This window comes from Thunnus albacares, chromosome 3 (genome assembly GCF_914725855.1).
Source record: "Thunnus albacares chromosome 3, fThuAlb1.1, whole genome shotgun sequence".
NCBI lineage: Eukaryota > Metazoa > Chordata > Actinopteri > Scombriformes > Scombridae > Thunnus > Thunnus albacares.
This window is the reverse complement of record NC_058108.1, coordinates 36,837,426-36,863,720: the sequence shown is the minus strand read 5'-3', so window position 1 is coordinate 36,863,720 and position 26,295 is coordinate 36,837,426. Positions and strand designations below refer to the sequence as shown.

The window sequence follows — 26,295 nt, the reverse complement described above, 5'->3', positions numbered from 1 at the left end:
GGGTAAGTTGCATTTATAGCCTTTAATAGTTTGTTGATTTCTCAAGTATGTTAGAAACATGGCGGCGTTCATTGCTTTATTTGAATAATCAATTTGCTTTGTTTTTACCATGGTTTTTACGGAGCCTGTAAAGTCTCAAAAGGTTTTTTTTTTATCTTATGCGCACAAGTTAATATCATGTGGGCACGAATTATTATCTTGTGCGTACAAGATAAAAAAAACTACCTTTTAGGACTTTAGGGGCTCTGTCATTTTTTACTTCATTCTATTCTTTTATTTTATTCTATTCTACTCAATTCCAAGCATTTTATTTTGGAATATCTAACCGGAAGTATAGCTAACTTGTGTTTGCTAACTTCACAGTGAAGGAAGCTGTTGGACAGAAAACTTATCCAGTCATGTACGATCTTTACACGCTGACCCCGCTTTTCTCAGGGGAGTGAGAGGTCTACGTGTCCGTGTGAGGGTCCTCAGACACCGGGCTGCTCAGCTTAACCGACCCGCTCTGACTTTTTAACAGCCACTGTTAGCCTGCGGAAGCTAACTTCAGCTAGCCTGAAGCTAACAGAACTGCTTCTGACTTATTGTTTGTTTTCTTCTCCCGCCGTCGCGCCTGCAGCACAGTGAGTGATGTGGAAAGTAACTTTGCAGGCTTTCGGTGTTTTGCTGTTGGCCTGGTTCTTCGGGAACTTTGTTCTGGGCTGGTTTCAACACAACAACGTGAAGCCTCAAACGCAGCACAGCGAGCGTCGGAGCGGAGCTGCAGCTGCGGACAGCCCGGACCAGAGCTGCTTCTGCCAGGTCAGTCAGCTCCACAGAGCCGGGGCCACCCTGAAGTCTAAACGGTTCTTTAATAAGCTTTTAACGTGGCGACACGACAGCAGCGACCCATTCAGGAAATCTTCTAGCATTTTCTGCTGTCATCTTAATTTGACGTCACCGTGTGTGTGTGTGTGTGTGTGTGTGATGCTAGCAGCGACACCTCCATCTCTGTGTCAAAGTCCCATAATTACACTATTTTAAATGTTTTATAATCCTCTGGCAGTTATACAAATGCAAGTTAGTCTTTATATTTATGCCGGTGTTACGCTTCAACGAGTGACCGTGTTAACTGGTGACTGCTGCTCGTAAAAAAGTTAATTTTACTTCAAACTGTTTTCAAGACATACTCATCTGTGTTTATTATCTAATAAGTTTGAGGAAGTTAAATGTGCTCAACAAGAAGCTTTCACCCGTCGTAACGTTTCTTATAATGTGGGAAACAAAACCATAAGCTAACAGTGCAGCTAAAGCCTATTTTGGGATTTTTTTTCCCGTTATATATTTGTCATGAATTGAACACTATATGTCCAGTTTGCGGCTAAATATTGTGTACAAACTGCGTGTAGCCACCCGGTCTGTTTATCTGCAACCACCGACGTTGTCTTAATGCGACATGAGTTAAAATATTTAACATATTACATTCAAACTGTTCAGGCTACTAAATATATTTGACTGATACTCCAAAGAGCACAGTAAAGTTGTTATTACACTGGCTGGTCAGTCTATTAACATTAATTAACGTTGGTGTTTGAGTCACTTTTTTTTACAGAAATAATGTCAAATCTCGATATTTTCCCCAACATAGAGAAGTAACTTTAAGAAAGGTGAATGCTTCTTGTTGGCGACTCAATTTAATTAACATAATGTAAGAAACAAAAAAGTATCAGACAGATACTGTATTAAACATTCAGTTCAAGAGGATTTAAGGTTTTTTTCCTATTCGTGTTTTTAACAGCTGCCGTCACTATGACAACCAGTCACCAGTTAACACGGCCACCCGTTGAACCGAAACACCGGACACGACTGACATTTTGTTTTGTCCCTCTTCTTTATGCTTCTAATTAAAACTGTTTCGAGACTCATTACCGGAAGATGTTCTGTTAAACCGTCACATTATATATTTTAAAAAAAAAGTTTCACATGTTCATCTCTCTGCTGATGGTTTATGTCACCAACTTCCTTTCAGTTCATCTTCAGTTTGCCGCCATTTTCACGGGTTTACAGTAAAAGCGGTGACGAGGACATATTGAAAGAAGCTTAAATATGCAAAATTACACGTCTTGAATTCAGACACAGGTTGTGCTTTTCAGTCCAGCTGCTGTTATTTCCATTACCGAGTAACAAAGCGTGGTGTGCTGTGATTGGCTGGCCACCTCCTGCCCCCTCGTGGGAGTTGTAGTCTTTTGAAACACAGAGAACCGGCTCGTCTAACGGCCTCAGAGTGATGAAAGGACTACAAAGTGTGAGTCGCCGGTAGCCGGGCGGGGTTTATTTTGACAGCTGATTGTTTGGAGGCGGGGAGCGGGCGGGCATGGAGCTGGTAGCCTGTAATGACAGCTCAGCCATCAGACAGACAGACAGACAGACAGACAGACAGGCAGAGCTGCTCCGCTGACACATGGGGAACCAAGTTCACTGAGGGGGAAGTTTTAAAAGCAGAGAAAAACAGAAGTGGAACCAAAACAGCAGGATGTTGAGACAAATGTGCCTCTTCCTGCCTGTCCTGGCGCTCGGTGGACTGCTGCACTCAGAGGTCAGCTGTGGCTCACTTTATGTCAAATGATTTGTTTGTAGACTTTCAGGTGTTTCTTTCAGAAAGACCGGAGACACAATTCTCACTTACTGCGACGCCAGAAAAAAGCTTGTAAGTCGTAAGAGAGGAGAACCATTTCATATTTTAGCTCTCACCCATCGCACGGGCTCCAGCAGAGACGGAGGAAGTGTTCTTATAGCTTTACTTAAGTAAAAATAGCAATACCACAACTCCTATTCCTACATTTAAGATCCGACTTAAGCAAAGCGCTTAAGTATTTTCAGCTGTATTAAAGTTTTAAAAGTAAAAGTACTTGTTTTGCTGTGAGTGTGACTGATATCAGCTCAGTACAGGAAATAAGAATAAAACAAAGTTTGATTTAGTTTTTCAGACTTTTCTCTAAACTTTTCTTTTATTGTGAAATGTTGGAAAGTTTTTACCTTTTTTTGGGGGGGGGGGCGTCAAAACAATTATTTATTTTGTGGAACTGCTCAACAAGTCAAACATCTGTAACATGAAACATGACAGAAGGTCACAGCTACACGCAGGAGATACACAACAAACAGTTAAGCAACCTGCTGGTTTAATCTTTAACTTTTTTTTGTATTTTATAAGCTTATCGTTTATTATTTCATATGAAATTCTAGCAGCAGCTGGCTCCATATGCTGCATCAGATTATAACTTATAAGATGTATAAAAATGTGTTTATTTACATTAGAAGAAAAAGATGGAATTATACAATTGGGCTCTTATTAAAGGTAAAACAGGAATTTCCTTAAAAGAAGTAGTTGATCGACAGAAAATGAAGTATTTTGATAATTGGTTAATTATTTTGAGTGATTTGTTTTTAAAGAAAAGCTTCTTAAATGTGAATATTTCCTGGTTTCTTTAGTCTCTGTGACAGTAAACTGAAGATCTTTGAGTTGTGGATAAAACAAGACATTTGATGACGTCGTCTTTGTGCTTTAGGAAACATTTTATGCTGTAACTGGCTCGTTTTAGATTTTACAGCCTGTGACTCAGACTTTTTATTCATGCAAATAAAACATTGTGTTATAATCAGATCTTTTAAGGTATAAAGTTGATTTAACTCGTGTTAAACCGTGTTGGGAGCAGCTGACACTTGTCTCCAGCCAGTTAAAACCAGGTGTTTCCAGTGGATTAAGACTACAGGTGTGTGTTGGTTACCTGTCACGTTTGTTAGTTTAGCAGGGTGACGTCCTTTTAAAAAACAAGCAGAGCCTCCTCACTACACCCTGATGGTGTTAATGCCCTGAAATACCTGTTTACACGAGTCATTCAAGGGCTCAGATTTAGTTTCAGAGATGAAGATGGCAGCGTTTGTGTTGTAGGTTGAGTCTGCCCTGCACGGGTTCAGGTAACAGAGCGCTGTGTGGTGGATGTATTATGTATGGTGGGTGGGGTGGGGGTGGGGGGGGGGGGTCTGTCTGTGGGCCTCCTGCTGTGGAAGTGGAGGCTCAGTGTTCAGTGGTGGAGCTGCTGTATCTGGAGGTTTCCTATCTGCAGGTCTCGAAAAGTCTTAAACATTGATGCACGTTTCCTCAAAGTAAAAGGCTCTAGCAGGTGATGATATCAATTAATCACTTTGAGTCATTTTTTAATAACAAAATACTAAAATTCTCAGATTCCAGCTTCTTAAATGTGAATATTTTCTGGTTTCTTTAGTCCAATGTGAGAGTAAACTGAATATCTTGAGTTGTTGATGTTGCATCTCAGGCTTTGAGGAAAAGAAATCGACAGATTAATCGATAACGATCTGTAGTTGCAGCCGTAAACTTAACGTAAATCCAACTGAATCATCTTGAAGCTGCACATGGGAATAAAAGTAGAGCGCAGTGGAAATAATGCAATAAATAAAAACTATAATGTTTATTATAAACATTTATATTCATACACTGGTAACAAAACAATCTCTAACAGACACACAGCATTTCATTACTTCACCAGAAATACATCTTATTATTAAATCAGATTACATGAAATCCACAACAGGTGACTTCTATAAAAATAGGCTAACCCCAGTGCAGTTGTCATGAAGCGAGAAATTAGCTTTAGAGACCAAAAGCGTTTTTTATACCAGGCTGTAAACATGTTTATTTCAGGGTCGACTCGCTTTTGGAGCCTCCAGAGGTCATCGGAGGAACTGCAGGTTTTGGCTTCATGTTTCAGTCTCAGATGTTGCAGCTTGTCCACGATATGTCAAACTCTAACTTATTCAGTATTTGTATATCTCTTACACACAGTAAAAACAACACTCACATAACATCACATGACTGCAGCTGCACGGACACTTTAACCAGGAATCAATCTCTGAACAACTCTGCAACACAGTAAAGCTTTATGTTACATACTGCAACACTCCAGTTTAGCGTCCTGAACGAGTAACGTGACTTCTTATGAAACATTGTTTGGTTAAACGTCGTCGTCATGTGATACATAAAAAGCCTTTTTTCTCTCTGCTCTGTTTCAGCTGACGGGAGTCCTGGACGACTGCTTCTGTGACGTTGAAAGCATCGACGTCTTCAACAACTTCAAGATTTACCCTCGTATCAAGAAACTGACGGAGAGAGACTACTTCAGATACTACAGGGTGAGAGCTGCTCCTTCACCGCCAATACACAAACGTTTTCTTTCCCTTCTGTGAATATTTTCTGAGATTACATTTTAGTGCAAAATCAACACGCGTCCACAGCTGGTTTCTGTAAATACGTCCGTCCACATTTAGACGGGTCATTCTCCTGTATGTGCAGAGGATAGTAATTATTAGGGACCGAGCCCAGAAGGCTTAAGGGCGAGGACCCTTCTGTTTTTCGTGTGTTTGTTTGTTTCTTTCTTTCTTTGTTTCTTTCTTTGTTATTATACCACTGAAACCCTTAATTTGATCCCCTAAACATGCTCAAGAACTCACCAAATTTGGCACACACATCAGGTCTGGTAGAAAATTTGATAAAATGTAAAAATTAACCCCTAAAGTGCCAAAATGTGCTCTCTAGCGCCACCTATGTAACTAAAATGGCCGCCACGGCCCGTAGGAATGTCGTAGAGAGATCAAACCAAAACTCAATTATTTGTCTCATCAAGATCTACAAATCATACACTGACTCCCCTGACCTAAATCCAACAGGAAGTCCACAATCAGACTTTCAAAATAAGACTTTGCTCCAATTTTGGACCCTGAACAAACGCTATCTCCTCCGAGGGTGTTAATGGTATCAGCTTCAAACTGTAATAGATGACTTATGACACTATGCTGAAAAAAGTTGTTAAAAACTTTGTAATAACTTGAACGGTTTGGATTTTATAAGCCCTGAAAGTTGCAGTGCCACATCACACCTTACAATGTAAAACAATGAGGAGGCAATCTATGGGAATGGACTTTGTGTCAAACAGAGGCTTCTGACGTCTAAACTATAAGTCTGACCACTTTCAAACCTGTATCAATGGATTTGCCACAAAATTTCCTACTAAAATATGATTTTTAATGTAAGATTTGGCCAAAGTCATGGTATTTATGAAGATATTTCACAAGAAGTGTCAATCAAACTTTCAAAATAAAATCACACCACATTTGTAAGAAATATCCCTCATTTTCAAAAAGCAAAATGATCTGATCCCAACGGGCCAGAGTGCGAGGTCCCGACCAACGCTGCTTGCTGCTTTAATTACTATTTACATTTCCGCAGCAGCTTCCTGACGTTTAGTTTATAACAGCAGATTCCAACAGTTTGAGGTGGTAGATGTCTACGTTTAACTCTGAACAAGGTAGACAATAAAGAGAACAACACGCACATGAAGCCGTCCGCCATTGTTGTTGTTATTGTTTCTTCTTCTTCCTCTTCCGATGAAACGCCGCGCTGCTGCCACCGCCTGTTCTGTCAGCGATATGACAGCGTTTATACGCAGCTCCGTTTTTTTTCTGAACACGTTACAACACCGTTTACACACTCTGGAGAAAAAAAACGCTGTTTTAGTCTGGACGGAGAGAAAACGATGCGCTTACGAATTTAGTCGGATTAACGTGGAGGTTTGCTTGCACTTGTTTACTGTAAACTGTGGTGATCAGTGTAGCAAGAAACTTAATACCGTTTGGATGTGAAAATTAGTTTAAACCCAAATGCTACTTTAACTGTAATCTGGATATTCTTTGGTGAAAATGTTCACTTTGTCATTTGGTGAAGAGCTCTTAGATGTTCATGCTAATGTTAAACAAAACACTGCTGGACCTGCAGAAAGCAGACGACAGCACAAGTATTTTATTTTTCACATTGAGCTTCTTCTTGTCCGGAGTTGGTTAGGAGGATGTTACACAATAGGAAGGAAGGCTGCTGTGTTGATGAAATAATCTGCGGACGATCGTGACTGACGTCCATGAACTGATGTTTGCAGTGATAACTGCTGCGGTAAAGCCAGTGTTAAACTCTTTTAGAGCCCGTTCTAGTGCGTCTAGTATCTAACACCTCAGTCAACCAGGCAAATATGAGACCAGTTTGGTTTTGTTGATGTTATAGTGAGGGATATTTTTAGCCAAACTGTTTTTGTACTGCAAGCACAGGAAGGTGAAGTTGTAAAACCTTGATGATGTGCTGGAGGTTCGCTGGTTACTAAACCACAGTAACGGTGCGTTCACACACAATCCGTAGCTCTGATGTAGTCACCGTACTGATGAACCACAAACGTCGACAGTTTGTTTCCACGCATCGTCGTTCTTTTAATGTTCCCGGTAGCTCATTAAACACAAACCAGAGACTGCAGCTTCTCCTCTACTTTGTTTTAAAGTTATTTCAGGGAGCAGGTGTGATTGGCTCTCGCTGGTTGTTGTTCACACTGTGTCAGAGGACATTTGCATGAGCCTCTCTTAACTTTCCCCTGTAGTGTTGCTGGGCGCTTTTTGAGCCTCTCTAGCTCAGCGGGAGGGGGGGGCAGGTCTCATTCACAGTGAATAGCAGCCGTCATCGTCCCAGCTTTCAAGGCCGCATGTGTGAACGTCTCTCTCTTCATCTAAATATCACTGTGGCTGTTTCTGCTCGTACTGTTAAAACCGATCCACTGACCAAACAGCACAGAATATGTGCAAATACGTGCGTATGTGGTTGATCAGACCTGTTTTATTGAGGTGTAGTGCCACTAACTTGGCGACACAAACAGTGCGTTTCCTATAGCCGAACAATAAAAGCATCCTGCAGCAGGAAGTATTGGCTCTCTATTAGCAGTAATGTGAAAGCTGTCAGTGAACAGTGAACTGAGGTTGGATTTCAAGTACAAACAGGATGATAATCTAAACTTGAAACCACAGAGATTCAGGTCAAAGTTACAAAAGTATGGAGATCTGAATACAGCAGCGTGTCTCAGCGCAGCCGTCTCCCGCTGTGAGGCTGAAGTGTAGACGCATGTCATCACAGGTCGACTTGGCAGACGAGCCGAGGCCGTGGAAAAACCCCACAGCAGCTCCGGCAGTCAGAGGGAAACTCTGCACAGTTATTGGATCCTATTGGGTTATTTTGCTCAAACCAATCAGCAGTGAGTGACTAGTCGACGTCACCTTTCAGTTGACACAAAGCAAAGGTGGTTGCTAGGAGCAGCATCAAAGAAATATGTTGATTTAACAAGCGTTGGTTTGGCTCTGGCACAAGAAGATAAGCTGTGTGTCGTCTCTTTAAATCTACCAACAAAAGCTCTGATTGGTTTGGTTGTTTTCAAACCAGGGAAACGCAGCAATGAACACAAACACCCACCTATCTGAATAAAAAGAATCTGAGATTAGAGTGAGGGGGTTATTCAGAGGTCTGAATGTAAACCAGGCTAGATATGAATATCAAGTTCAGCTTCTCACACTGTCAGCTGAAGGCTCTCATCCTCTGGTCAGAGTGGATGCAGAGTGGAAACACATTTCTACACATTCTAACACACAAGATGAGCCTTTATTTAATTTAACTTCAACTTTATTCTTTGTGTTGTTTAATTCCATTTCATTTTACCCATGTTTAATAATAATGATGTCATTATGATGTCTGCAGGTAAACTTGAAGCGACCGTGTCCCTTCTGGCCGGACGACGGACACTGCTCCATCAAAGACTGCCATGTGGAGCCCTGCCCAGAGGTCAGAGGTCAACACTCACACCTGCCTCACACAGTGTAACCCCCAACATCTGTCTGGTCACTGACGTCATTATAGATGTACTATAATGTCATAAACTAATATATATGACGTTCTAGTGAACATAACCTGTGAATTACCTCAGTATAACCCAGTTAACTGACAAATGTTATCTTTTACAATGCTTGCTATACTATACGTACTATACTAGACTATACTATACTATACTTACTATACTATACTATACTATACTATACTTACTATACTATACTATACTATACTATACTATACTATACTATACTAACTATGGTATATGCTACATTATACTTACTATACTATACTAACTGTACTATACCATACTTTATTATACTATTATATACTATACTTACTATACTATAGTATACTATACTATACGATCTATTCTATATTACACTTACTATACTATATTTACTATACTAACTACGCTATCTATACTATATCATACTTACTATACTAATTAAAGTGTACCATGGTATATATACTATATTATACTTACTATACCATACTAACTATACTATATTATACTTACTATACTAACTATGCTATCTATACTATATCATACTTACTATACTAATTAAAGTGTACTATGGTATATATGCTATATTATACTTACTATACTTGCTATACTATACTAACTATACTATACTATACTATACTATACTATACTAACTATACTTACTATACTATACTTCACTATAGTATAGTATTTATTCTATATTACACTTACTATACTATACTAACTATACTATACTATATTATACTTACTATACTATACTAACTATACTATACTATACTATATTATACTTACTATACTATACTAACTATACTATACTATACTATATTATACTTACTATACTATACTAACTATACTATACTATACTATATTATACTTACTATACTATACTAACTATACTATACTATACTATATTATACTTACTATACTATACTAACTATACTATACTATATTATACTTACTATACTATACTAACTATACTATACTATACTATATTATACTTACTATACTATACTAACTATACTATACTATACTATATTATACTTACTATACTATACTAACTATACTATACTAACTATACTATACTATATTATACTTACTATACTATACTATACTATGCTATATTATACTTACTATACTATACTATACTAACTATGTTATATATGCTATACTATACTAACTACACTATACTATATTATACTTACTATACTAACTAAAGTGTACTATGGTATATATGCTATATTACACTTACTATACTAACTATATTATACTTACTATACTATACTAACTATACTATACTATACTATACTAACTATATTATACTAACTATACTATACTAACTATACTGTATTATACTCTTGTTTGTTTGTGGATTATTGACAGTTTATTGATGTGTTTTACAGAGTAAGATCCCAGTGGGCATCAAGTCTGGGAACTACAACAAGGTGAGACCATCTGACAGAGTTTACATTACAAGCTTGTCTACACAGCACATGATGAAATAGTTTCCTCACAAGTCGTCCTACTATGGATTTTTCATATCAGCAGAGGTTAAATGATCGGCTGATGTTCGTACCTGTTCATAGACAACTTGTTTGATGGAGTTTAGGACCAGCTGCATTTGTTCAGCACATTCTGTCTCATCAGCTGATTCACTGAACACACACACACACACACACACACACACACACACACACACATCTGAACTTAGCTCAGACCACTCAGCTTATCTCCTCTGATAGTTTCCACGTAGCGACCGAGCGCTGAGTGTTTGCCAGGCAGCTCTTGGCTCACAGCCTGATGTTTGTCTCGTAATGAACCAGAAGTGTTTGGACATCTGCTCTCGTCTCAGTGAAGGTCGAGCTGGAAACTCAGCAGTCGCTGTTAGAAAGGAAACATGAATACGTGCCACCTCAGCAGAGCGTGAGGAGAGTCTCAGGCTACCAGAGTGTAAAAAATCCTAAACCATCAGTTACACAGGTTCATTGGGTAGTAAGCACGAGGCCTCCACCGGAAAGCTATATTTTAATGATCAAACACTGCACCTGTGTAGGCTGGAGACAGAGGACAGGGGCTGTATTCAGTCTGGTGGTTTTCACAGTGAGATTTCAAAGGATTTCATGACAGAGAAATATCAAATTATCCATAAAAACTTCTCAAATGATGTGAGAAAACAATCACATTTCACCAAAATATGGCTAAACACCCTGCCTCTGGCTGACCTGAGCCTATAGCTCCTATAAAGAGAAGTAACACGGCTGCGTAGATGTTTGATAGTAACGTCAAATCGTCATTTTATTAAGTCAGTCAGTCAGTCAGAGTTCTTCTACAACTGCTTGTGTTCAGACATTTAAAGCTAAACTGCTTTTGCAAAGTCAAATAAGACAATCTAACCTCAACATGTAGTTCTGCAGCTGCAGCTGTGGTTGGTTTGAGATGACCAACAGTTTAATGTCAGCAAGATTCCCTCCAGACATGTTTTAAGATGGATATAAAATACTTAACTTTGAATAATAATTTGTGTCTAATATGGTTTTACACATAAAAAGTTCAATTTTCTCATTAAAATCCTTTTTTTTTTTTACATCAACATTACGTCTCTGCATAAATCTCTGAATCTGTCATCACGCTCGTCTAAAGTTACATCTGAACTAGTTGTGATGTCACTATGGTTTCATCGGTCTCTAAAGCAAATGAGTAGAGATCATTTTGAAGGATCATTTAATGTTCTGTTATCCTGTAATTACCACATGTGGCTGCAGGTCACATGATCCTCGCTGACAAACTGACTCATTTTATAGAAACAAAGTTGAAATAATTTAAATTGACGGTCAGAAGAGGAACATTGACGACATCATAAGACATTATTATTAGCATGACAACACCGGCTGTAATAATCTTACTAACAGCCCTCCTCCTCCTCCTCCTCCTCTTCCTCTCTCTGTCTCCAGTACTCCCAGGCAGCCAACACCATATCGGACATGACAGAGTGTGAGCAGGCCAAAGAGCTGGGCGCCATCAACAGCACCCTGAGGTGAGACGACACACCTTCCTATCTGCCGGCTGCAGACACTTTCAAGCAGCTCATTTAAAAAAAAAAAAATGCAAAGCAGCTTTCAGGCGACCGCAGCTGATAGTAACCAGGTCAAACATTTACTAACGCCTGACTGGAAGCTGCTGGAAGTTTCCCAAAACAGCACACTGACCTTCACTGCACCTCTGCCAGGGGGGAGATCTGTAGAGTCATCACAGGTCCAGAGCAAAGAGAATCCCATCAATTCACTTTACTTAATGAAAATCAGGGACTTTATTAAAGGGACACTTTATTTGAGAATGTTTGTTGGACAAAAACATCTGTACATGACAAATAAAAAGTAAAACCTAGCTCATTATCAGACTTACAATGATGCACCAGATTGTCAAAAACCCGGCGCCTACGTTACCCACAATGCAACTCTCCCACCGACAGTTGCGTCAGAGATTCTGTTCTCCGCTGAAGTCTGTCGACCAATCAGAGCGAGCGGCTACACACAGAGGAAAAACGTTCAACCACAGATGAGTTTGTGCTGAAAAAACAGAGATGATGCAACTCTCTCTCTCTCTCTCGCCGGTGTGAAAAACCTGCTCAACTCGCTGCAACCTAAAAATAACCCGAGAGACACAAACTCCTGATCCCACGAACTCTGTACAGTTTCACATCAAACCTGGACGACTGTATACGTGTCCTACATATCGATGGCTGAAGAGCAAAACCTGCTATCTGAAAAATCCAACACATAATACACTGTTTTTGTACTATATTACTATATTATATGTTAACAATACTGTAATAACCATACAAACATACAGTAAACAATACAGTAAACAATACCACAAATCCTTAACAAATAGCATTCTGCAAGAAAACAATTTTTTTTTAACCCTCCTGTTGTCTTCCTGTCAATCATGTAACTTTTATCCTCCCGGGTCAATTCTGACTCAGGAGAACAAAAGTCCCCAAAAACACCCAAAATTCAATGAAAGTAGTGATCATTACTTTTACTTGCAAAGTGTGGGTTATGGATCCATCCGTGTGATTTTCAGGCGATTAGATGAAAGAAATTCATATTTCTGATATAAAAACATTTGAAATCGGGTCAAATTTGACCCGAAGAACAAGTTTTCTCAAAAAAAGTGCATTTTTCAGATAGGAGGTTTTGCTCTTCGGCCATCGATATCATACTTATTCTGTGTGTGTTTATTCTTAGACATGTCTTTAATCTCAACATCATAACTCAAACACAGACATCACACACACTCGGGATGTGCAGAGAGCCCAGTGTTTGTATTTGTGTTTGAATAAAAGTGGACAGAGATTTAAAAATCCTTTTTAATTTTAAAAAATTAAAGTGTTACAATAAGCGTTCATGAAGCGTGTGTCAGTAGCTCAGCTTTATCTCCAGGACTGATGTCCAAATTATGAAATGTGCGTCATGTAGCAGGTGGATGTGACTCCCCTCACTGAGACCTGCTGATAGACGTCACAGCGGAGCAGAGGAGAGACACTGAGATAGTGATGTAACCGACCTGCACGCTGGTATTTAACGTTTTATTTTTTCTTCCCGGGAACAAATAATTTTAAAAATATTTGTATGAAACAAATATTCGTGAAAAAAAAAAAAAAAAACTTGATATCAATCAGGATGATGTCACTAAACTAAACTATTGATCCTCGCTGGCTCGATACAGAACAATTACAATCAGCAAAAAAAAACAATCAGAGTGATCAAATCAATAAAAATAGACACGTTTTGACATCAGAACGTCCTGTCGCCATGGTTCTTGTATCCCGGCAACCTCGACAATCTGCTCTATATGTTCATATGTGGAGATTTTTGCTTTATTGAAAACTGTTTGACATAATTTTAATTTAGATTTTCCCCCTAAAAAGCTTATTAGAGCAGGTATATATATACTATATATATATATATAATACTACTCACATGTAAAATAGCTTAACTTGTCCTGTTAAAAACAATATACGTTATGTCAGAGTGACACATAAAAACACACATTGTAAGTACTTGTAAGTAAGAATGATTTTTATCCAGTCGGATGGACAATATGTCTGTTTCATAGTATTCTTATACAGCATCGTTGTCTTTCCTGCTACAGTGTCACTGCTCTTCTTCTGCAGTCGTTTCAGTTGATATATTATTTCCTGTTGCAGTAACCAGAGTAAAGAGGCGTTCGCTGACTGGGCGAGGCACGACGACGCTCAGGACCACTTCTGTGAGCTGGATGGTGAGTGTTTATATTCATCTGGTCAACATCTGAACATGTCTCTAATTAACTAACTATTCTAATTAGTCTGGTTGAACTGGACTCGGTACGATTCAGCAGTCGTATTCAGACTAACACAGTGGAGTGGTCTCGGCCCCGTTCGTTTGTGGTGATCTGACCGCCGTCTCCATCCCGTAGCCAGGAGCAGCTTTGCATGCTGGGATGTTGATGAGTGAAATCAACGAGCAGCTAGCTGGACGTTTTCACATCAGCATTAAAACAGGAGTCCTGCAGGTAAAACATGCGGCTGGTATATCAGTGTAGCGTGGGGCGGCTGCTCTGCAGGTGCGCTTGATTTGACTGTAACTGTGGTAACCGGGTGGAGATAAGCCTCCTGAATTTGCAGCTGTGCTGTCAGATCTTTCATTTACAACTTCCACCACAGACTCCCCGATCATCCACCAGGAAAGAGGAGTGCAGAGGATCTTCTCTGGTCTCTACCTGCTGGGAGCTAACGCTAACTAGCAGCAGTCTGTTAATGAGCGGACGGTCTCTCCGTCTGTGATGAAACTGATAATCAAACTGAAACTAAGCTGTGGTTAGATGAAGCGTCTGGTTCTGACAGTCAGTAGCTGTGAGTGATAACTTGACGTCAGCCTGCAGCTGCTGCAGCTCTTTTATTAACTGTCTTAAAAAGTCTGAGCTCCACTACGGGTCAGAATTAACCAATAAAGCTTCAGGATGTTGTTTGTTCTTTTAGATTAGTGAGACCAAGTCACTGACTGTGTGTGTGTGTGTGTGTGTGTGTGTGTGTGTGTGTGTGTGTGTGTGTGTGTGTGTTTCAGATGAAACCTCTCCAGATGCTGAGTACGTGGATCTGCTGCTGAACCCGGAGCGTTTCACCGGATACAAGGGTCCTTCAGCCTGGAGGGTCTGGAACAGCATCTACGAGGAAAACTGCTTCAAGTGAGACACACACACATTAACACACACACACACAGTAACACACACACACACACACACACACACACACACACACAGTAACACACACACACACACACACACACACACACACACACACAGTAACACACACACAGTAACACACACACACACAGTAACACACACACACACACACACACAGTAACACACACTATTCGCCTCCTTTTATTTTACCAAAAGTGAACAATTACTGCTTTACTTCCTGTTTGAACCCTGCTGGTTCAATCATTTATTTAATTAAATTCAATGTTATTATAATTTTTGTGTTGTAGCTTCAACTAACGATAACTTCCATTTATCGGTTGATTATTTACTCAATTAATTGATTAATTGTTGGTCTTTAAAATGTCAGAAAATAAACAGCAAATCTTCAAAATTAAGAGGCTGAAAAACTAATGAATTAATAAATTAATTAATTATTAATAGTCGCTTAGTTGATTAATTTCCTGTTGATCAACTAATTGATTGGTTGTTTCAGCTTTAGATCTTTATCAGTTTCATTCAGTGAATATTTGTCTCCTGGTAATGAACTGGTTTAGAAACCAGTAAACATGGTTGATCCAGTTGACGTGTGTGTTGTTGTTTATGTTTGTTTATATTAGCGTTTATTATTTCTTGATTTTTAACTTATTAAATTTTAGTTTTTTATAGTTGTGTTTTCTTCGTAGTGCAACAGTTCAGATCATTTTTATCTTATTTTGAAAGAAGCCAAAACAAGAGAGACGCTGCAGTGATAAAATACTAAATTTCAAACTAATTGTGTCATTTTATCTGCTAGAAAACGATGAAGTTTGAAGATGTTGTGAATCAGTTTGACTCTCCAGCCGTCATGATTTCTCGTTCTTTATATTGACTTCATGTATTTGTCGACAGGCCCAGATCGGTGTACCGACCTCTGAACCCTCTGGCTCCCAGCAGAGGTCAGTCTGGAAAAAAAATCAATATCTGCCATCAGTTGACACTTTCAGCTCATTTTGACAAATCTAACAGCTTTATTTTTTCTCCTCTTTATGTTTGTCTGCGTTCAGGAGACGACGACGGTGAGTAAAAACCAAAACCGGCTTCCATGTGAATTTTATTTTGAAATTGTGTTGAAACTGATCACATCTCTTTTCTCTCATGTCGCTGGAATCGTTGCAGGAGAAGGTTTCTACACGTGGCTGGAAGGTAAATCATGTGTTTATCTTTATTTCTCTGACAGTTTTTACGTGGTTTTACATCTAACTATTAGAAAGCTTCTCGTGCTCGACCACAGATATCCGTCACGTTTCCTGTCACCTTCGGCAGCCTCGTCATTCTGTGCAGTCGAGCTTCTTTTATCTCCTCTCTGCTTCCTCCTCATGTGTCTCTGCAGACTGTCGACTGATAAAATCTTGTTTGTCGGGTGTAAACGGCTTTACAGAGAGAGAGAGAGCTATTAATCATCTAGTAGTAAACGGCTAAAATCAACATGAAGTCTCTAAGTTACAGTTCTGACTCAACCAGACCGCACGGACAGAAGTGAAACTGACAGCTGGAGAGTTTTGGTGTCGTGTAGTTGAAATTATTAAAAGGGAAACACTGTTAAATCACGCACACATATACATCACAAACATCAAAGCTTTAAACAGTAAAGTTTCAGCTGATCATACGACACGTTTACTAAGTGTTTTAAGTGACTATAGTTTCAAAATAAGAGTCTAATCTGTCAGTGTGTAATGTGTACTGTTCTGGTTCACTTCTCAGCGCTCTCATTGTGTCGTTTTCAGAATAAAAGCTCTAAAAAGCCGCTGTACACTACCTGCTCAGCACCGAACAGACAGACACAGTTAGCTGTAGACTAGCTGGTGAACATAATGGAGCATTTAGCAGCTAAAGAGCCAGATATTTCCCTCCGGAGTTGTTAGAGAGCAGAAACAGTCAGTGCAGGTGTGAAGACTACGAGTGTGAAAATGAAAGTGATGTGGTTAGAAAGAAGTGAGGTTAGCAGACCTGTAGCCTGTTTCTCATGTCTGCTGGAGGCTAGCAAGCTCCAGGCTACATTAGCTGCTGCTACTAGCATAACACACCACAGTTCCCAGGTGCATTGTGGGTAATGTAGGCGGCAGGTTTTGATCTGTATGATTCTGCTGCATCCAGTTTTCTCCTTTTTTTTAAAGGAGAGTCTGACAGCGTTTTAGGAGTGTGATGATTAATCAGTGAAGTTTAACAGAAACTGTTTCGGAGCAACATCAGCTTCAGATCTTTATTATCCAATCAGAGCCAATGAACAACGTTTATGATATTAGTCAACAAAACTGTCTAAATCTGCTAACCACATGATCAGATTACAGTTGGTGGACATCAGCAGCCTGTTGTGCACGGTTACGGTTGTTAGTAGATACACAATACACATCACTGATGTTGTCGGACAGCAGTCACCGTGGTAACCGCTCCTAATAAGCTCCTGGTAGAAGCTCCTAATAAATGACAGCACTTGAAATTTTAATAATATCCAGTTAAAAAAACAGCTTTATAAAGTTCTCCCAAACTGTAATAAAACACTGAACCGATGTGACGTCCAGCCAAGCAGATACGTTCCTTTTGCTTTATTTATTTAGAAATATTTTGGCACTTTAAAATGGAGTTAATGGTTTTCATTCGTACTAATTTTTTTGGGTAGAAAGTAGCTCCAGTGAAAACTGTTGATGGCATGTTTATGTTTATTTGTATATAACATGAATTGATGCCACATACCACAGCATTTTCTAGCCTAAGCTAGTTCACAATGCAAAGTCCCTAGATGGGCTTTTACAACACATAAAACTCAACAATTAAAATAAAATACATGAGCATACATTACAACACAAGACTCAACAACAAAGTACATACAGTTAGTACATAATATACAGAGTAACAAGGACTTTCATCCATCTCAGAGACTGATTCCTCCCAAAAAACCTGAATCAGAACCTGAATGTTTTAGTAATAATATTGTGTTTGTTGTCAGTTTGCATTGATTAAAGAGGTTCAACGTGTTCTCGCTGTTGTTTCTCTCTGCAGGTTTGTGTTTAGAGAAGAGAGTTTTCTACCGACTCATCTCCGGCCTCCACAGCAGCATCAACATCCACCTGTGTGCCGAGTACCTGCTGGACGGTGAGATTATTAGAAATAAATCCAGATTCAGTCTAGATTAGTCTAGATAGACCAAGAAACGTACAGACCAGGTAACACGGACTTAAAAATTAAACTGAACAGATTGTAGAGTCAATGACGTATAAATTGCCTCTAAACGTTTAAATTATGCTACATAACGTAGTAAAGTGTTGCTGTTGTCGTTGTCTCCTCAGAGGGTTGGGGAAGGTCAGTTTGGGGTCCGAACGTTCAGGAGTTCAGGCAGCGTTTCGACACGGCGGAGACGAAGGGCGAAGGCACCCGGCGGCTGAAGAACCTCTACTTCCTGTACCTGATCGAGCTGCGGGCGCTCTACAAGGTGTCTTCATACTTTGAACGAGCCTTCGTCAACCTGTACACAGGAAACGCTCAGGAGGACGGAGCCACCAAGGAGCTGCTGCTGCAGGTCTTCAAAGAGATCAAGTAAGCAGAGTCCGAAGAAGGTTTATAGTTAGAGAAAACTTCTTGAAGCAAAGGTCCAGAAGATCATAACGTCTACAACTATTCAGTGTGATATATATATTAAAGCAGCCTCGTAGTCGTATCAACATCTGCATGTAATCAATACCTGACTGTCAAATGACTGCTGATATGTTTAATGTAATAATAATAATAATATCTACTAAATAGAATAGGGCTGCATTTCAAAATAAGAGAAAATAAATAAAGTGCTTCAGAAAAATAAAATAAAGGGAGGAAAAGCTTTTCTGTTTCACATCTTGACTTTCTCTTCCTTTCACCGTCTACCGTAAAGACTACAAAAGCTGCACCAGTTAAAACAGAAGCGCCTCGTCAGGTTTTAAATCATGACCTTCTGTCTTGGCTGCACCGCGGTCCGCCAGTTAGTGACTACTGGTTTAGATCCATAAAAACAGAACAAAGTCTCACCAGATTCATTGTGGGACATTTTTAGGAACTTCTAAAAGAACAGAAGATCTCAGAGTTCATGTTGAGACATAAAATGAAAGGTAGTTGGTTTTATAAGACTTTATAGACGAGTAAAAGGACTTAAACTCAATTCTATAGGATACAGGTAACCAGTGGAGTGATGGATCTTTTTTTTTTTTGTATTGCTGCTTCTGAATTAACTGTTATTTTCTTGACCTTTTTGTGAGATCAGTAAAAACAGTATTGCAGTAATCTAAGCGACTTGTAATAAAAACATGTATTTCAGCATCATTCTGAGTTAAAAATTGTCTGTTTTTTGTCTTGTGTTTGTCTTGCAGAACTTTCCCGATGCACTTTGATGAGAAGTCCATGTTCGCCGGACACAAGATGGAGGCCAAAACATTAAAGGTGAAAATAAAACCAACATGTTCATCAGGATAAAAGAAGACAAACCATCTGTCATTAGTTCAAGTCTCTCATATAATATAAATATAACTCAGAAAGTTGGTGACAAACGGTTGAAAACACTTTAAACATTGAATAACCAAAAAGTTCTTATAAAGAAATCTCACCAATAATAACGTGAAGTTTATCAAGAACAGAATAGAATTCACTTTATTGTGTTCGTCTCATTAAAACAAGCAACAAGTTACAAATCGAACGACTGTAGCAACAAGATACAACTGAGACAAAAAACCCTGAAGAAGAATAAATATCTAAAACATTGGAATATAAAATAGAGCAGAATTTAAAGTCTTAGGCGCTTCGTCTATTTTTTACGGAAGCCGCGTAAAGCAGCACAGAGCAGATGGAGCTGGGCAGGAAGTCAGACACAGAAACAGCATTGAGCATCTGGTCAATTTTCAAAATAAAACACCCCGTGCAGACTCCTGGTCGTATATCAACAATAAACGCAATTAAAACAGATGAATAAAGAAACCACTTAACTGCGTAGCAAATCAGTGAAAGCTGAGCAAGTTAACAAAATTGGGCAGTTTAGTTGCCCTGCTACTGCAGTAATTACGGTAGCCTTAAGGGACTTTATCAGCTTTGACTAGGCTGCTGTAATTACTGTAGTAGGAGAGCACCTGACTTTAAACGGCGGAAGGCTTCCCCGCAGTGAAGACGCTCCGCTTCCGACACGCTCCTGGTGGAATAGGGCGCCGTGCAGAGGACGGAGCAAAACCGCGTCGGAGCCGGAACGCGGCGCAAAACACGCCCGGTGGAATCTCGGGGTCAAACGGAGGAAATACAGGACAAGAACCATCTGTCAGGATGTTTTAACGCTTTATCTCAACATACAAGTTTCAAGTCATTTGTCTCACTTAATGAGCTCCGAATCTAGATTTCAAGTTTGAGGAAGTTTGTGTTGCAACGTGTGTGTTTTTATTCCACAGCTGAGCTTTAAACACGATGATTCACACATCTGCTGTTAAAATGTGTTGATGGTAATAAATCAGACTCATACACACACTCATAGATGGAAGAGACCATCTCTGTTTTATGTCTTATCATCATAGTTTCTGTCTTCAATGATCAACATCGGCTCTTTTTCCCTGCAGGAGGAATTCCGCCTCCACTTTAAAAACATCTCCAGGATCATGGACTGTGTCGGCTGCAGTAAATGTCGACTGTGGGGAAAACTACAGGTGACTGTTTAGATTCAAACTGATTTGATGTTCCTATTTTTTTTTTTATAATTGATTATTGTTAAGATCCCTTTGTGATTCCAAATGTCTTTTACAAGGAAGATGCAGCCGCGACTGCAGTAACTATAGAGAAACACAGAATACTGATTTATCTCAAATTTAGTTGCTGCGCTTATAGAAACAGCCGAACCAATCAAAACCTTTAATAAAGTTAATTAACAGCTGTTGATGAACTGAGAACATTTTAAAAAATAATGTTTAAAAACCATCTGCTGTTCTCCTCATGGGATTCAGAGTTTAACTTCACAGTTTGATGAAAAGATTGAGACCAATCTCATATCTGTAAATATCGCTGCACCCGACCAACGTCAATGTTTTTACACTACGAAGAAACAAACAACATGTAACGTGTTAATCAGCCTTTATGCTAAAATAATCCAGCGGTGGAAGAAGTATTCACATCCTCTGTACCAATACAGTAAAGTAAAAATACTCCTGCATGAAAAACCCTACTGCAGTAAAAGTACATAAGTATTATGAGCTTGATGCAGTTAAAGTATTGCAGTAAAAGTACATAAGTATTATGAGCTTGATGCAGTTAAAGTATTGCAGTAAAAGTACATAAGTATTATGAGCTTGATGTAGTTAAAGTATTGCAGTAAAAGTACATAAGTATTATGAGCTTGATGTAGTTAAAGTATTGCAGTAAAAGTACATAAGTATTATGAGCTTGATGTAGTTAAAGTATTGCAGTAAAAGTACATAAGTATTATGAGCTTGATGTAGTTAAAGTATTGCAGTAAAAGTACATAAGTATTATGAGCTTGATGTAGTTAAAGTATTACAGTAAAAGTACATAAGTATTATGAGCTTGATGTAGTTAAAGTATTGCAGTAAAAGTACATAAGTATTATGAACTTGATGTAGTTAAAGTATTGCAGTAAAAGTACATAAGTATTATGAGCTTGATGTAGTTAAAGTATTGCAGTAAAAGTACATAAGTATTATGAGCTTGATGTAGTTAAAGTATTGCAGTAAAAGTACATAAGTATTATGAGCTTGATGTAGTTAAAGTATTACAGTAAAAGTACATAAGTATTATGAGCTTGATGTAGTTAAAGTATTGCAGTAAAAGTACATAAGTATTATGAGCTTGATGTAGTTAAAGTATTGCAGTAAAAGTAGTGGTTTGGTCCCTCTGACTGATATATTATTATATATGACATCATTAGATTATTAATAGTGAAGCATCAGTGTTAGAGCAGCATGTTACTGTTGTAGCTGCTGGAGGTGGAGCTAGTTTACACTACTTTATATACAGTTAGCTAGTTTAGTCCAGTGGTTCCCAACCTAGGGGTCGGGCCCCTCCAAAGGGTCAGCAGATAAATCTGAGGGGTGGTGAGATGATTAATGGGAGAGGAAAGAAGAAAAAACAAAGTTCTGATACACAAATCTGTTTTCAGTTTTTGGACTTTTTCTCTAATCTTTGATTTTTGCTGAAATATTGGATCATTTGAACATTTATTGAAATGAAAGCATGTGAGAAGTTTAGAGGGAAAAATCACTATTTGGTGGAGCTGTTAACAACTCATAGACATGTGAAATGTGACCCCGACTACACACTGCTTTTTGTAAGACGTCAAAAGACAAAAAGGTTGGAAACCACTGGTTTCATCTTTAACAATGTGTTGTATTTTAAAAGCTTGTTATATTATCCATTGTGTCAAATCTTCATCTGAAAAGTAACTAAAGCTGTCAAATAAATGTAGTGGAGTAGAAAGTACAATATTTCCCTCTGAAGTACCTCTAAACTGTACTTGAGTAAATGTACTTAGTTTCTTTCCACCGCTGGTTGTAGCTTCATATTAATGGTCTTAATCTTATTTCCCAAAGTGTCAAACTGTTCCTTTAAGGTTTGAGGCTTCTGGTATTTTGAGGAAATGTCTTGTCAGCTTAAAGTAATTTCTTCTTGATGGAGAATCAAGAAAAACAACCAACACTGCTTCTGAAGATGACATTGAACTAGTTTGTTGGATAAATCACTGAAAACGCATGTTTTCCTGCTTCACACAGTAACTTTATAAAAATCAACCTGAGTTCTCGTACAGTTTTCATTTGACTGACTTCATGTGTTCGTCTGCAGACTCAAGGTCTGGGCACGGCGCTGAAGATCCTCTTCTCAGAGAAGGAGATCAAGAACCTTCCTGAACACAGCCCCTCTAAAGGCTTCCAGCTCACCCGACAGGAGATCGTGGCCTTACTGAACGGCTTCGGCAGGTACGTTCACCTCTCTGTGGAGAAAAAAAAAAGCTACTGAAACGTGTCTGAAGAAGCCGTGATAGACGAGAGATTGAATCAGGATCGAGGGCAAATCTTTAACCAACGTCCAGAGAAAGAAATTTCCAAGATGATAAAAAGGCAGTTTGGTCAAAAAAAAATAACCCCAACCCCTAACCCCTTATTCTAACCCCAACTCCTAACCCTAAACCCCAACCCTAACCCCTAATCCTTAATCCTAACCCTAAACCCAACCCTAACCCCTAACCCCTAATCCTAACCCCTAAACCCAACCCTAACCCCTAATCCTAACCCCTAACCCTAATCCTTAATCCTAACCCCAACCCCTAACCCTAACCCCTAATCCTTAATCCTAACCCTAAACCCAACCCTAACCCCTAACCCCTAATCCTAACCCCTAAACCCAACCCTAACCCCAACCCTTAAACCCAACCCTAACCCCAACTCCTAATCCTAACCCCAACTCCTAACCCTAAACCCCAACCCCTAACCCTAACCCCTAATCCTTAATACTAACCCTAACCCCAACCCCTAATCCTAACCCCAACTCCTAACCCTAACCCCTAATCCTAACCCTAAACCCAACCCTAACTCTAAACCCAACCCTAACCCCTAATCCTAACCCTAAACCCAACCCTAACCCCTAATCCTTAATCCTAACCCCAACCCCTAACCCTAAACCCTAACCCTAACCCCTAATCCTAACCCTAAACCCAACCCTAACCCTAACCCCTAACCCTAAACCCAACCGTAACCCTAACCCTAACCCCTAATCCTTAATCCTAACCCCAACCCCTAACCCTAAACCCAACCCTAACCCCTAACCCTAACCCCAACCCCAACCCCAACCCCTAATCCTTAATCCTAACCCCAACCCCTAACCCTAAACCCAACCCTAAACCCAACCCTAACCCCTAAACCCAACCCTAACCTCTAACCTGTGGCTCAGTTAGCGACTTTCAGATCGACTCTAAAGAAGATCCAACTGTTTTTATCTGTGAAACAACATCAACCAACAGCAGATACCATGTGCTAGTTTGATTGCGGTTACCATGACTACTAATTAAGCTAAAAACAACTACTGGGGAAAATGCTGTTGTCCTACATATTTATGTTCAGTATGTAGACCTACACAAATATCGTACCTGTTTATCATGATTAAGTAAAGATTTAGCGTCGGTCTCCTATAAGACTGTCGGACTTTTGCTGATTTAAGCCGACGCTGACTCAAGTGACATCACTAGAGAGCATCAGTAATCATCAGTCTCTCTCTCTCTCTCAGGTTGTCCACCAGTATACATCAGCTCCACAACTTCCGCCTGCTGTTAGAGGAGAACAGGTAACAGGAAGTGAGTGACGCTCCACCTGGCCAGCAGGCGGCGCCAGCCCACTGAGAACTGCAATAGTCTAATCCTCGCTCAGAAGAAGAAGAAGAAGAAGGCCTTTTAACGGACATCCGGATCAGCAGTGAACCGCTCCTCCTCCTCCTCTTCCTCCTTCCTCCCCTCAACCATTCGATCTTATCCCATAAATCTCCTTTTCCTGCTGCGACATGAACGTTCACTCCTCCGCTTCCTCTCTCGCTTACGTCGGAAACGTCTCTAACTTTTTTTGTTTTTCTGTTGTGAATCTTGTCCGCTTGTGACGAATTTCAACGTGTTTTCATTCTTTTTCTTTTTTCTTTTTTTTTTTTTTTTGAGTCTCTTTTGAGAAATCATCGGTTGTGAAATTTGACGACCTGAAGGGAAGTGATTAGACGGCGGTTTAACGGGGGGAACGTGACCAAACTGTCGATGACTAGACGGCCTCTCATGAAGCCTGGATGCAGATCAAACTGTGGCCAACAGGAAGTGACGCGTTCACGTCGAGTTTGATTTGGAGCAGTCACGGCGCGGAAAGTCCTCTTCCTTTACTGACCCCGCCCCCTGCTGACATCACATCCTGTTGGATTTTTACAACTATGTGAACCCGAGTCAGACCTTTTTACGGCTCTTCTGTAAGGATGTAGAAACACTTTGTCCTGATGAAGGACTCCCATCATGACAGACATCGTTTGTCCAGATGAAAGTGCGTCCAAAACCGTCGGGACGCTGCTGCCTCTCCTGTTTGTTTGTTTGTTTGTTTGTTTCCTCTCCTTTCTAACCTCCTCCTGTTGTTTGTAGAGAGGATCATTGCTCACAGCCTGAGGATCTGGACCAATCTGCTCTGTGTTTACCATCTCAGGCCTCGATCATGTCAGCTCGCTAGGAGGTGTGTGTGTGTTTTAATGTGTGTGTGTGTGTGTGTGTTACCACTAGTCACATGTCGGTGGTTTTTTGCCGTAGCTTATAAGAAGTCGACTCCTGTGATGTCGGCTTGTCGCTACCTGCCCGAGTAGGCAGCTGATTTTACTATAAATACAGGCGACAAAGTCATCGTTTATCTCTCACGTCGCTGCTTCTCACTGATCTGTGAAGAAGAACGAAACTAATTCAGAGGTTTTCTTGATACCTGAAACAAAGTCTGTAAAACATGTTCAGGTGGTTCAATTTAGAAACTAAAGTTCCCCTGCTGCCTTAAAAATGTGATTTAACTGAACTTAAGTTTCATAATAAGTTCAAAGTCATCTCATCAGTTTTTGGGATAATAATAATAATAATAATAATAATAATCTTGTTCATATTTCTTTCAAGAAACTTGATTTAACGAGTTGAGTGAACTCTCAGCAGCACATTCATTCAGATCAGAAGAACTCATGTTTATAAGAAATGATCTGAAACTTTAAGTTGGATAAACTTAAATTTGTTTATTTAAGTTAACAAAAGATGACTTGATTCCACTAAATTCTCCGATGATCTCACCTCCACTCCTGCTTTAATCTCATGTTATGAACATGTGAATCTTCTGCTGCGACACAGAAGTGTATTACTTCATCGTGGCTGCTGCGGCGGCTCTGATTGGTCAGATGCACAGCAGCTGCTTGCTGGATGTCACATGTCCAAAGTGAGACTGTGTAACTTTTGATTATGACTCGATGGATCTGATAAAACAGCAGCTCAAGTCGAGGACCGACTGACTGATGTTTGATAGTAACATCATGAGCTCCTGGTCGTACCAGACCGACTAACGCTGACAGCCAGAGTGCGTTAAATCGTTTTATCAGTTCAACTTTTCATTTGTGAAGAAAGTTTGTGACGTTTTCCTCTTTCAAAAGTTACAAAAATCTCACTTTAAAAACCGTTGCAGGACTGGAGGCAAATCAAGAAATCAATTTTTCTTCTTGTCAACAAATTTGAATCCAAACCAACAATGAACTGATCTACTAACAAGTATTATGTGTCTAT

General features: G+C 39.5%; 2 protein-coding genes across 3 annotated transcripts in view; one reads left to right on the top strand and one right to left on the bottom strand.

Moving 5' to 3' along the window:
- The first annotated feature begins 2 nt into the window (after nt 1–2).
- ero1b (endoplasmic reticulum oxidoreductase 1 beta) lies at nt 3–26,295 on the top strand. Of its 2 annotated transcripts, none has more exons than XM_044342699.1 (16): nt 3–801; nt 5,068–5,187; nt 8,612–8,695; nt 10,148–10,189; nt 11,696–11,778; nt 13,954–14,027; nt 14,852–14,972; nt 15,879–15,925; nt 16,034–16,045; nt 16,146–16,172; nt 18,027–18,119; nt 18,314–18,560; nt 19,364–19,433; nt 20,588–20,674; nt 22,818–22,951; nt 24,255–26,295. In XM_044342699.1, the coding sequence occupies exons 1-16, from the start codon at nt 631–633 to the stop codon at nt 24,313–24,315; spliced, it is 1,473 nt and encodes a 490-aa protein (XP_044198634.1). In that variant the 5' UTR covers nt 3–630; the 3' UTR covers nt 24,316–26,295. The 2 variants fall into 2 exon arrangements, with proteins under 2 accessions (XP_044198634.1, XP_044198642.1); XM_044342707.1 differs by lacking the exon at nt 3–801 and adding an exon at nt 2,351–2,575.
- gpr137bb (G protein-coupled receptor 137Bb) overlaps nt 22,883–26,295 on the bottom strand; it is a 23,257-nt gene continuing 19,844 nt past the window's right edge. Inside the window, exon 8 of the mRNA XM_044342863.1 lies at nt 22,883–22,965. The gene's annotated coding sequence lies outside the window, so the exon portion shown is untranslated. The remainder of the gene's footprint in view (nt 22,966–26,295) is intronic.